This window comes from Genypterus blacodes, unplaced genomic scaffold (assembly GCF_046128005.1).
Source record: "Genypterus blacodes isolate CSIRO-AG114 ecotype Tasmania unplaced genomic scaffold, CSIRO-AGI_Gbla_v1 ptg000115l_1, whole genome shotgun sequence".
In the NCBI taxonomy this organism is placed as follows: Eukaryota; Metazoa; Chordata; class Actinopteri; order Ophidiiformes; family Ophidiidae; genus Genypterus; species Genypterus blacodes.
The window spans coordinates 226,000-239,676 of record NW_027466919.1 but is presented as its reverse complement, the minus strand read 5'-3'; the positions used below and the strand labels follow the sequence as shown (position 1 = coordinate 239,676).

The 13,677-nt window shown below is 40.6% G+C and overlaps 2 protein-coding genes across 2 annotated transcripts; both read left to right on the top strand.

Annotated features, from left to right (window-relative positions):
- The first annotated feature begins 2,460 nt into the window (after positions 1-2,460).
- On the top strand, positions 2,461-8,339 carry LOC143009763 (high-affinity choline transporter 1-like). Its single transcript, XM_076161829.1, has 8 exons — positions 2,461-2,644; positions 3,230-3,346; positions 4,240-4,395; positions 4,973-5,121; positions 5,591-5,734; positions 6,006-6,159; positions 7,029-7,243; positions 7,797-8,339. Exons 1-8 carry the CDS (start codon positions 2,461-2,463, stop codon positions 8,337-8,339), a joined length of 1,662 nt encoding a protein of 553 aa, XP_076017944.1.
- Positions 8,340-10,232: 1,893 nt separating this feature from the next.
- Positions 10,233-13,363, top strand: LOC143009762 (high-affinity choline transporter 1-like). Its single transcript, XM_076161828.1, has 4 exons — positions 10,233-10,391; positions 11,407-11,560; positions 12,337-12,551; positions 12,821-13,363. Exons 1-4 carry the CDS (start codon positions 10,233-10,235, stop codon positions 13,361-13,363), a joined length of 1,071 nt encoding a protein of 356 aa, XP_076017943.1.
- Positions 13,364-13,677: the final 314 nt, after the last annotated feature.

Genomic DNA, 13,677 nt, shown 5'->3' with positions numbered 1-13,677 from the left:
GCACAATCCTTTTTGAGTTACGACAACTTCTAATGAAATTATGTTTAACCAACAAACTACATTGAGTTAGGGGAATTAGCATTTCCGCTACAATCAAACATATTTTTAATTACCGCTTACTTAATAATGAGTAGCATAAACACAAGTTTTGAAGTTGATTACTCAAAAAATTAAGTTGTATCAACTAGCTTTTCCAAACTGAAAAGCCCTCTCTAGCTGAGCAGATTTATCAAATGAAACTTTATCATTCTTCACTGTTATGCTAAGATAAAGGGTTGGATGGCCAAATTACACTGCTAAATATGACTAGGGTTAGCTTCATATAGTAGTACAACATATTCCATCAACTGTATTGGCAGGTGTAGCCTAACCTCTGTGCATGGGTCCACTATTGGTCGAATATGCCCAAATACTTTGCTTTAGTAGAATTTATTTGTAAATTAAATTATAGTCACCTTGAAAATTTCCTTTGTAACATATTTCTTCAGCTACAGGTCCTCTAACATACAGTCTTAACTGTCTGAATTTGTCCAGGCATGTTACGTGGGGGGAGGGGACTTGAACTCAAGGTGGAAAAAAATTAAGTTACCAAACCAATTTCATTAAGTTACTACAACTTGAATTTTGTTTTGAATCAATTAACGCAGAAATTTTAGTTAAAATTACATACAATATTAAGTTGATGTAATTACCAACATTATTATGTAAACACAACTCATCAAAATATTTTTTGCAACTTAAAAAATGTATCTATATCAATAAATTAGAATTTTTATCTTGCAACCATGCATCGAATTAATTGGTGGTAAAAGGTCCCCTAAATTACGTTTTGGAGTTTATGTTCAAAATTTCCAAAATGATTTTTACCAATGATGTTATCCTGGCTTAGGCCGTTACATCAAACTGGTTCACAAAGTGAACAAATGGTAGTCAGCAGTTCATTTTGTTGAGTTTGACCATATTCATTTCCATTTAACTGTGCTTGTCATTAAGAATTGTGTGATCTATGTCTAAGGGTTAACTATGATACAGAGAAGTCTGCTGACACAGAGATAGATATTTTGATCTCAGGAAGCTTCAACTAAGGTGATCTACAACTGACAAGATCAGATTCTTCTTCTGTCCATAGCGGGGAGGTTCGAAGTTCACATGTTGAGTCAGTTAGTATGAGAGGACAATGCAAGACAATACAGAGCACTGTGTTGTTGAGTGGAACATCTATCAAAGGACAGTGATATCAAGTCCAGAGGTTTTCAGGATCAATGAGGGAATCAAGAGACTGAATGCATCACATGTGGTACATCGGGGATATTGGATGATGTGATCATTGGAAGGGGATCACTGAGAGAAGTGGTGATTGAATCAAGATGGAGAAGATGCCACTATCATACCATCTACAATGCACAGGATGCATGAAGAGGGATGTGCCAAGAGGAGGGGATCACCAACCTCCAACCAACACAAAGGAAGAAACACACCCACATTGGAACACTTTAAATTCTATGAAGATCTTGAGTTCGGGGCTCATTGAGTGGAGGTGCACACAAGACTGGGTTGTAGTCTGTGGACCACTGAAACTCAGTGAGACCTCGGCTGAGACCATGAGACCTCAGCTGAGTTTTGCTCTGTATCACAACTTTAACCTCTTTTGCTTATTAAACAGCTTAAGTGAGATCTCTCAACTTGAAGTCCTTCTTGCCGCCCTGATGAAGTATTTTGAACACGACAATTTCTTGAAGCATGCCTTCCTCTCATTTAATTGGATAATTACACACAGATGAAAGGTACAAGAATGCAAAGTAAAAATTACTTAAAATAATATAATGCTTCTTTTCACTCATACAGTAATTCAAGGCATGGATCCAACTTTCACACCCAAAGCAGTTAGAGGTGCAACGTCTTGCTCAACAACATTTTGATAACTCACTTAAAGGAAGAAACAAATCGATCTATCATGAGATAATGGATGATGTTTTACTCAAGAAACATTGCGTCCCTTACCATTCTCACCATTCTAAGAAGCATAGGACATAGAAATGGGAAAGCCATAGCAGGCAGCAAGACATCAGCACACTCATACATCCGCATCAGGGCATCAGAGGCTGAATCTCAATGAAACCTACTGGGAAATTGAAATATGTACTGTTCAGTGGGGATATTCACTGTGAAAGGTCACTCAACGATTGGCAGCATGATAATTAAGTAGGGGTAATTTAAGCGCTTTTATCCAGAGCAACAAACGAGCACTAACCAAATTAAATCTGAAAACAATGCAAACTACGATGTAGCAATAATGACAATGAATCTAAATTCTGGTGGAACAACAGCACAGCAGTGCGGGGAGGCAACCCGAGAGGCGGTGCGAGAGGCGGTGCGAGAGGCGGTGCGAGAGGCGGTGCCTGCCTCACAGATTTAATACAACTTGCAGGGGAGGACAGTCATACGGTCTCAGTGAACATCATGGCTGTTAACATTGCGGGAGTCATAGCAATAGTTGTTTTCTATCTGCTGGTCCTTGGAACTGGCATATGGGCTTCCTTCAAGGCCAAAAGAAAACAAAAGAAGCATGCAGCAAACAGCATGGATATGACCCTGCTGGCAAACCGAAACCTCCACCCTGTAGTGGGGATCTTCACCATGACAGGTGACCTTATGATTCATTACACAAAGGTTGAAAGAGTCTTGACATATTTGAGGCAAAATGCTTTACACCTAAAACTGAAATTGATTGTAGTTTAAGTGTGATGTGGCTGGATGCAAAATATTAATGCAATTCTCAAACCTAATAATCTCTCACCATAGTAATTTATTTTTGTGTGACATCTCACTGTTACTTTATTTTATTGGCCTTATTGAATGCTATGATCTACCAGTTAGGTATCAATTTTGATGATGACTAATTTGCCATTATCATGCATTAGCATTTCTCAGCAGCATTGGATTTCAAGTCAAATGAATGTATTACTTTACAACCTATAACAACACTGTCTTGTGCACTCTCTACTTTATTCTCATAGACCATTAGATGAGGGTGCCGACTTGGCCGGGTGTGCAACGGCGTACTTGCCGGTGTCGGCTAACTTTTAACGATATGCTTAAAAGAAAAAAATGTTTTTTTTTGGTATGCGATGCGATCGACCCACATTGTCACATTGTGGATCGCGATCGACCAGTCGAACGCGATCATTTAATGAACTAATTTCTCTGTATTTGTGTATTCACCTTGTAGCTACATGGGTAGGAGGAAGCATCATCGTTGGCACCAGTGAGATGGTGTACTTGCCCTCGATGGGACTTAACTGGGCTGTCACAACGTTTATTGCATACTCTGCATCATTTATCATAGGTGAGATTTTATAATTATAATAAGCACAATATTTGCCTGTGCTGTGTCTGTTTCTGTGGGGTTGAAGGTGAACCAGGGGTACAGGCGTGGCCTCGCAGCCCCAAATGTCAATGTGTGACACTGTGACCACATCTTTATATCTTTACAACTTAATACTATTTTTTTATATAAAGTATGTTGAGATAGAACATTAATGGTAAATATATAGAAAAATATATAGAATGGAATGAAGAAGCTGGGGTCAACATAGTTCACAGTAGCCAGAGTGCTGGCACCGACAAGTCTGGAGATAAGACACACAGACAGACTCTCCCTGTAGTAAAACTATTTTACCTGCAGTAAACTTATGTTGCCCATTCTAAAAGCTATAGGGCTAAGATTTTGTGATTACACAGATGTGCAGGGACTGGCACCTTGCAATAAAAGTCCAGGAGGTTCTGCAGCTGTAGATAACCTGAAGATAACTTGAAAATTACCAGGGGATGACCATCTACAAACAGTCAGGACATGACATGCCTGTGCACCCCCGCCAGCATATAGCTTATATATTGGTGGCAACCACCAGCCAAGAAATCCGAAGCTTTCTGACTGCAGCGTCTTCTTGAGCTTGGGAACGCCCCGAGTTTACAGCATTTAGGCAAACGTCTGGAGATAATTGTGGCCTTTCTTCATCGCATGCAGAAGAGATGACCAGCGCTGCTTCCGTTTTTATCACAATTAACTCTCTGGAAGTTTCAGTCCGTCTTTTCCTCATTCAACTCACCAATCCAACGAACACGTAGGGGGACTCTCTGCTCGGTCCTCCTACAAGTACAATATCTGCTGTTCTGTTTACTGTTTCTTCTCTTAAAGATATGTATAGTATAATGTTTACATTCTCATTTCTTACAAAGGTGGCTTGTTCTTTGCTCAGCCAATGAGAGACAGAAGATATGTGACCATGATGGACCCTTTCACCATCAAGTATGGAAAAGGATTAACAGCTCTTCTGTCCCTGGGTTCACTTGCACTGGATATCATGTGGGTGCCTGGGACACTCATTGGTTTAGGTACAGTAAGGATTTTTCCGACATACCTCCCCATTTTCGGCTTAAAACTTTCCATTTTAAAGCTTACAGTTAGGACCGACCGTCAAGGCTTGCCACGGACCAGCCCCTAGTTATGCTGCTATAGGCCTCGACTGCTTGGGGACTTCCCATGATGCACTAATGTCCTCTCTTCTCCTTCCCTCTCTATCTGTGCATATCCATGTTTCTTTGCCCTCTTGTCTCACAGCTTGTTGTGGAACCTGTCCTGTAGAGATGAAAACCATGCATTCCTTGTGTTAATTTCATTCGTTGCTGTGCTTCTGTGTGTCTCATTCCTTTCTCTCCCAAACCAACTGGTTAACCTAGCTAGGTGGGCGGCCAACTGCCTAGCTTTAGTTCTCCCTTCATGCATAGATTTGGACAATATGAGGTAACAACCAAGTAACTTGCAAAAGCAACTCAATCCAGTAAAGAGCAAATTAAATTAATTTTTGACAAAAAATGTCTTGCTTCCCCCATGTCTTCGAGTATTTTGCTGAATGCTTGGCTGTCAGGCTTAACATTTGAAGGTGTTGTGCATTGTGTGTGTGTGTGGTAGGTGTAACCCTAAGTGTGATTCTGGAGTTGCCCTTCAATGTCAGCATCTGGATCTCTTCTGTTGTGGTCATTATCTACACACTGCTGGGAGGTCTCTACTCTGTGGCCTACACAGACATTATACAGCTCACCCTCATGTTCGTTAGCTTGGTAAGTTTAGTTCTTTTAAACATTACATTACATTACGATCATTTAGCAGACGCTTTTATCCAAAGCGACTTACATTACATTACCACCCATTACAGAGGCAGGGACTTGAACCGGCATTGAAACATTTTCAGTTAGCATTATTTTAATAATAATTTGACATGTTTGACTTTGGAAGGATCAAAGTAAGGGATTTCTTTTGGGATCAAAGTGATGAGGTGCCAAACGAATCTGACATTCTGATGCATTCCAGTTTGACCAAACACATCTACAGAACAAATGACTTCTTTCTCTGGTTTTGTCATGTAACCTACAGACATAACTGGCCCATGTCAGTGGGTTGGAATCTGATCTTTGTTCTGATATGAAGGTTCAAACAGTTACAGTTATTTGTCCCTGTGCAAGCAACCGAAAAAAAATTTGTTTATATTCAAGCTTAAGAGATGTGTTTGTCATTCACGTGTTCCTGCAGTGGCTCTGTGTGCCCTTCATCCTGATGAACCCTGCCTCATTGGACATCACTCAGACAGGATTAAACAACACCCTCCATGCTCCCTGGTTTGGTAAACTGGAGGCAAAAATGACTGGAAAGTGGATTGATTATTTCTTATTTTTGGTAAGAGAAAGTAACAACAACTGTGCCATCTAGACATCCAGATCCAGACATTCTGAACTGAACTTTGATCAAAGGTTTTTGTTCATTTCCATTAAAACTTTAAGCTAGTTAATGTAGACAACTTGGGTGTTGACATGAACCAGGTAGATGGACACAGCGGACAAAATAAGAAAGTATGATGAAGCTTTAATCATGTAATTTTAATCAGCAGCAGATACATCTCTCATTTCTTTAAGCAGAATCATTAAACTCATTCAATTTTACTTTCAAGGCACTTGGGAGTATGGGATATCAAATCTTCCACCAGAGGACCTTGTCTGCTTCATCTTCTGCTGCTGCCAAAACTGCATGCTATGCTGCTGCCTGCCTTATCCCAATATTTGGGATACCCTCTATACTGATTGGGGCGGTGGCAGCATCGACAGGTATGTCTGCATCATGGAATGAACTGTTTCTTTGTTAGAAAACAGACACTTTGTGTTTTCACATGTGTGGTTCTGTCTGGTTCAGTCAGTTATTACCCCCCTTGGTGTGATTCATTTGGACAGGTCTGAACTATGCAAGTCCACTGCTGACTAAAACAACCACATTGAAACTGGTTTAAGCAGCTGGTCTCTGATCTCAAAAGTTTCTGCATCTCTAGAACGCTTGTTGTGATCCAAAAGAAGTTCTGAACCAAATTACAGAGCGACATGTTCATTGATGAAGAAGAGAAGTCTGCATTTGCATTGTTGACATTACGCAGAACTCCACCTAGCTTTAGCAAAACAAATAGATGCAATGGAAAGTTTGGATATTTTGAACCTGACCTGGAAAAAGGCACAGCAGCCCAGTGGGCTAATAATGCTAAAGACTTAGTTTTGGTGGCTCCACCATTGTGCTGTGCTGTGTGGGGTTGATGTGCATGGAGTCATGTTTGACACTGGCTCTTGGATGCTGCCTTGCTGTGATTAAAGGTTTAACACAGAAAGAAGGAGCACTCTAATTAAAGATTTGTATCAGAACTTAATGAGGTGAAGTGTGTGTGTTTTGACTTTTCTTTAACCAACTGTAGGTTTAAACATTGTGTAATCACGACATAACTACATGGTGTCACAAGATAAGAAATAATGGGATTGGCAAAATAAAGCAGAATTTTTCTCACCATCAAATTGTCCAGTATTTTCTTGAGTCAGGACACCTTATTGTGTTTAAAAGGATGCTTAACTTCACAGGCCATATTGGTAAAAGAAAATGAAGGAATAGCTGTGAAAGAATCTATGTAACCGGTTATCATCATCTTTCTTTTCTTCAGACTGGAACCTGACTTCATATGGTTCTCCATCTCCATTTGAACGTGGGGAGGCAGCTCTCATCATGCCCATCACCCTGCAGCACCTCACACCATCCTACATCTCCATCATTGGTATTGCTGCCGTTGCTGCTGCTGTTATGTCATCGGCTGACTCTGCTTTGCTGTCTGTAGCCTCCATCTTCACTTCTAATATCTATAACATCCTCAGGCCTCAGGTAAAAAAATAAGTACATTTCTAATTTCACACACTATGGAAAAGTGATCAGTAAATTGATCACTTTTTAATGTTGTCATGGTTGAAGCAGTGGGTGGCACAGTGGTGCAGTGGTTAGCACTTGTGCCTCACAGTAAGAAGGTTGTGGGTACGAGACAAGGGCCTTGCTGTGTGACCTTGCCGGGTACTCCAGCTTCCTCCGACAGTCAGGTTAATCTGACTGTTGTCAGATTGTGACTCTAAATTGTCCTTAGGTGTGAGTGTTGTTTGTGTCTGTGTGCCGTGTGATGGACTGGCGATCTGACCAGGATGTACCCTGCCCGTTAACAGCTTGGACTGACTCCAGGGACCCACTGGTGGATAGGTGGTAATGGATAATGGATGGTTGAAACAAAGACTGAAGAGAAGTGAACGTAGTGCAGAGCACCAATGAAGAAAAGTGTGGAGAAATAAAACGGGTAGCGAAGGATATGATTGTTAAATATGTCAGTCTCTGCTCATTCCAACTGACCATTCTTGGAATTCTTCCTCCCTTCTTCTTTCCTCTCATTCAGGCATCAGAAAGAGAAAAACAGTGGGTGATCCGAGTTGTTGTGGTGGTAACAGGTCTGGTTGCTACATCCCTCACACACGTAAAAAACAGCATCATCATGTTCTGGTTCCTTTCCGCTGAGATAGCCTACATCGTAATCTTCCCTCAGCTCGTCTGTGTCCTCTACTTCAACATCGCCAATGGTTACGGGGTTGTTATGGGCTTGCTGTTGGGGGTTGTATTAAGACTGTTGAGTGGAGAACCATCATTAGGGCTGCCACCTGTACTCCACTTCCCAGGGTGCACTCTTGAGGATGGTGTTTACATCCAGTATTCTCCAGTTAAGACCATCTCCATGCTGGCTGCCTTTGCTTCCATCCTGTTGTTCTCCTACCTGGCTTCTCTGATCTTCAACAAAGGACTACTTCCAGAGAAGTGGGATGTGTTTAAAGTTCAAGTGCAGCAACCTGCACAACCTTTGACACCACTCACTGGACCCTCAAGATGCAAAGAGAACGAGCCTCACCAAGAGGCCTCAGAGCCAATGATTACCACCAAATGTTAGCATTTACACTGTATATGAAGTCCCTACAAGGCTTTTAAGGCAGCAACCAGAACAGCATCCATCAGCCTACATCCACCTGACCTTCTAAATGTGTTCCTTTTGTTGTTCTCTACCTTTTCTCTATCTTCAACAAAGGACAACTTCCTAAGATGTGTTACATTTTTAAAGTAAAACTCGTCACCTCAGTCACCAACACCCATAGGCACTGCTGAAGGAAACAATAACACAGCAGTAACTGCAATAAAAAGTAATGTAAAACATTAAGACAACTTTTTACTTGGACTTTCTTAATTTCTTCACTTCTCACAACAATTTCCACCACAATCACTAGTTAACTAGCTTAGATAATGAGAAACAATAATAAACATGCTACTTTTACTCACCTCTAACTGCCGGTAGCATCACCCAGGCTTTGACATAAGTAATGTAAACATTACTTTTTGCTTGGTAACAGATTCCCGTTTCACCAATCCAGCAGCAGCGTCTTTCTGGTTGCAGACAAAACTTTAAAATGCTGATTTTGCTTGAGAATTCTGGATTTCTTATTAAAGGGATTTTATTCCAGTGGGAGTTAATATCATCTTGTGAACAAACCCTTGTCAGTTATTCAATCTATACTTAAAAACCAGAAAATGGACCTGAAATTAAAGGCATTTTTGAAAAGATAATTTCTATGTGTGAATCCATCTGCAGAGTTGCTTTATTATTTGTTTTACCATTCCTGTAAAAGAAATTAATGATATAATAATCATTGCTTTCTTACTTTCACGATGTGACACTTTAGGATTTCCTGCATTATTCACTTGCTGAATATGGTCTCATCTTAAGTCATTTGGACAGGCACATTATGCAGATACTTGTGGCATACATATAATTGTTTAATTTATGTCTTTAGCGGACATAATGTTGACTCATTCTCTTTTTTTAGCAATGATAAATGTTGTCCCAAACATCTCATGTGGCTGCTGATCAGACCTGCAGAAGAGTGAAGAGGAATGTCAGCTGCAAATGTCTAAAACTGCTTCAGTTCATCAATGCCATAGAATATAGTACTCAACCAAATGATGCTGAATATAATCATGAATGTTGCCTGTGTGATAACAATGCACAAATAGTCTGACCAAGTAGTGAAACAAAAATCATAGACATTAAACAGTGAGCTCATCGGCTTTTTGTACTCAAATTTCAGTGCTGTCTGTGATCAGGTATGTCAGGTTTTGCAAGCCCCATAAGGTTTCAGATGCCTGTGTCTCAATCTCAAGAATGCTCTCTATCTGGTCTACTCAATATGTGTGTTTATGGGGTTAGGTGTGGCTGGGTCAGGACTGTCAAGGACTTTCAGTTGACTGTAGCACAGAATGTAATTCTGTCATAGTGTGACTCCAACATAACAAAAGTGTGTTTAGACTGAATATCAAGGACGAGTTGACTGAACATGACTGTATGTAAGTATATGACTGTGGTGAAAGATGAAAGATAGACTCACTAACAAAATTACACTCGTGACTTTTTGACGTGACACTTTGCGGAAAAAAATGTACACAGTCAAAGTAATGTAACAATAAAAAAAAATGTGAATCTGTAATATCAGTAGGGTATTCTGAGTCTGGATTTGTGATGTGAAAGGTGCAATGTTTCAAAGAAAACTAACCAAAGCTCCAAACACCTAACCAAACAAACAGGACAGACAGAAAGCCTGATGACTATCTCGCAGTTTCTTCAGGTTAGGAGAAAGCCTCAGGCAGAATGACTGCGCTATCATGCAACACTGTCGACAATTGGTCTTCTGGTCAAGCAACAGAAGAAAGAGAGGCGGTGCGGCTAGGCAGTGCCTGCCTCACAGTTATAATTCCACTTGCAGGGGAGGACAGTCATACAGTATCAGTGAACATCATGGCTCTTAACATTGCAGGAGTCATAGCAATGGTGGTTTTCTATCTGCTGGTCCTTAGAACTGGCATATGGGCTTCCATCAAGGCCAAAAGAAAACAAAAGGAGCATGCAGCAAACAGCATGGATATGACCCTGCTGGCAAACCGAAACCTCCACCCTGTAGTGGGGATCTTTACCATGACAGGTGACCTTATGATTCATTACACAAAGGTTGAAAGAGTCTTGACATATTTGAGGCAAAATGCTTTACACCTGAAACTGAAATTGATCTATTGTAGTTTAGGTGTGATGTGGCAGGATGTAAAGTATTAATGCAATGCTCAAAACTCGTCTAATTTCACACCATATTAATTTCCTTTTGTGTGACATCTCACTGTCACTTTAGTTTAGTTTAGCCTTATTGAATGCTTTTATCTACCAGTTAGGAATCAATTTTCATGGTGACTATTTTGTGAAGATTATACATTTACAAATTCCTCGAATCTGAAAAATGTGGAAACAGTCATGAACTTGTTGATAATGATGATCAAAGGTTTTCAGGTTTAAAAAAGTAGCAGCAGAAGAGCAGGCATGTGTACAATGGGACAGGGCAAAGATCAAAGACAAACTGAGTCAAAATACAAGAACCAAGAGAGGAACAGGCAATGCAAACTAGGACAGCAAGTGCTTAGTTAGATGTAAGACAATCTGGCAAAGACCTACTCGCAAACAGTGTCTATGTCATCGACAGGCTTTAATCAAGGTCAGGCTGAGGTCACCACACAAAAAAACAGGATGATATAGGCACAGGCAAAAACCCACTTGGTCAAGGCGGGCAGAGATTTGACAAAAAGGCAGAGACAAACTGGGTCAAAATACAAGAATCAAGGGAAGGATAGGCAATGAAAACTAGGAACGCTGGACTGCTTGGAAAGATGTAAAACAATCTGGCTAACCTTGTCTAGTGATGTTTGTAACCAAGTGCTGAGTGCACGATATGAGTGATGGATCATGACAGGTACTGACACAGTCTGAGATATTATCACCTCAATCAAGATATAATGCGCTCTTTGCAAAAGTCTGTTTGAGATGATGAATTGCTGAATACTAAATTCCTTGGGGGAAAGGTTTGGAAGTAACCACAGTGATTTTTTTTATGCAGACTTAATTCACTATTCACTATTTTACTTTCAAGACACTTGGGAGTATGGGATATCAAGCCTTCCACCAGAGGACCTTATCTGCTTCATCCTCAGCTTCTGCCAAAACTGCATGCTACGTTGCTGCTTTCTGTATCCCAATATTTTTGATACCCTCTATACTGATTGGGGCGGTGGCCGCATCGACAGGTATGTCATCATCACCACACACATACACCACATAGAAAGTGGTTTAAGCAACTGGTCTCTTATGACTTCTCTGGATCTCTGGGACGTTTGTTGTGATCCAAGACTAGTTCTGAACCAAATAAGAGGTCTCGGTTGAATGGTTGACATTACGCAAAGCTCCACCTAGCAAAACAAATGGATGTAATGAAAAGTTGGGAAATTATCAACCTTAGCCAACCTTACCTGCACAAAAGCACAGCAGTCCAGTAGGCTACTAACTGATTGTACAATAAAACAGATCCTAATGTTTGTTTTAGAATTAAAAGTAGCACTATTTACATTTTGGGGGCCCCTAGCTTGTGTTATTAATTGCATCCACTCGATCAGTCTCTGTGTTTCACTTTTGTTTTAGTCCAAAACACACTTTTTTCACGGAGATACATCCTCTAGTACAGTCTCCACTACAGTGAGCCTTGCTAGGTAGCTCAGGTGTGTTTGTGTTTCTTCACAGGCACATGCAAGATTGTCATGACTTTCACTTTCGATAAATTCAGCCACATCTAAAAACAAAACTGAACAAAATCTGATTGTTGTTGTTGTTAACTAGTGACATTGGCAATTGTTTTGACTATCAATGAACTAGGTAGCAGAGACATGCACCTTGTACAAGTGTAATGAAAATGACACTGTAAATTGAAAATAAAGCACGTTTTAGTGTATCATTACATATGTAAGTAAAAGAAGGAATACCTCAAAGAATCTATGCAACCAGTAATCTTCATCTTTCTTTTCTTCAGACTGGAACCTGACTTCTCATGGTTCTCCATCTCCATTTGAACGTGGGGAGGCAGCTCTCATCATGCCCATCACCTTGCAGCACCTCACACCATCCTACATCTCCATCATTAGTATTGCTGCCATTGCTGCTGCTGTTATGTCATCAGCTGACTCTGCTTTGCTGTCTGCAGCCTCCATCTTCACTTCTAATATCTATAACATCCTCAGGCCTCAGGTCAAAAAATATGTATATTTCTAAATTGACACCCTATGGATTATAAATGGGTTAGTTCGGTGACTCCAAATTGTCCTTAGGTGTAAATGTGAGGGCGAGTGTTGTTTGTGTGCCCTGTGATGGACTGGCAATCTTTTCTTCATTGAGAACCAATGAAGAAAAGTGTGGAGAAATTAAATGGGAGGTGAAGGATATGATTGTTAAAAATGTGAGTCTCTGCTCATTCCAACCCACCAGTTCTTCCTCCCTTCTTCTTTCTTCTCTTTCAGGCATCAGAAAGAGAAAAACAGTGGATGATCCGAGTTGTTGTGATGGTAACAGTTGTGGTTGGTACATCCCTCACAAACTTGAAAAACAGCATCATCATGTTCTGGTTCCTTTCCTCAGAGATAGCCTACATCTTAATCTTCCCTCAGCTCCTCTGCGTCCTGTTCTTCAACATCTCCAATGGTTACGGGGTTGTTATGGGCTTGCTAGTGGGGGTTGTATTAAGACTGTTGAGTGGCAAACCATCATTAGGGATGCCACCTGTACTCTACTTCCCAGGATGCACTCTTGAGGATGGTGTTTACATCCAGTATTCTCCAGTTAAGACCATCTCCATGCTGGCTGCCTTTGCTTCCATCCTGTTGTTCTCCTACCTGGCTTTTCTGATCTTCAACAAAGGACTACTTCCAGAGAAGTGGGATGTGTTTAAAGTTAAAGTGGAGCACCCTGCACAACCTTTGACACCACTAACTGGAACCTCAAGATGCAAAGAGAATGAGCCTCACCAAGAGGCCTCAGAGCCAATGATTACCACCAACTGTTAGCATTTACACTGTATATGAAGTCCCTACAAGGCTTTTAAGGCAGCAACCAGAACAGCATCCATGAGCCTACATCCACCTGAACTTCTGCATTCAGATCATTGTTGGCTCACCTCACTCTGCTAACATTTGTTCCTTTTGTTGTTATTCTGCCTTTTTTCTCTCTTCAACAAAGACCATCTTTCAGAGGAAATGGGAAAATTTTCAAGTGAAAATACAATCCGGTGGTATGGTTTGTGTTGGCTCTAGGGCTGATTTTTCTACAGATTTTTTTTTTCTCGATGAGTTGATAAATCTACAGATTATTTATTATTCAG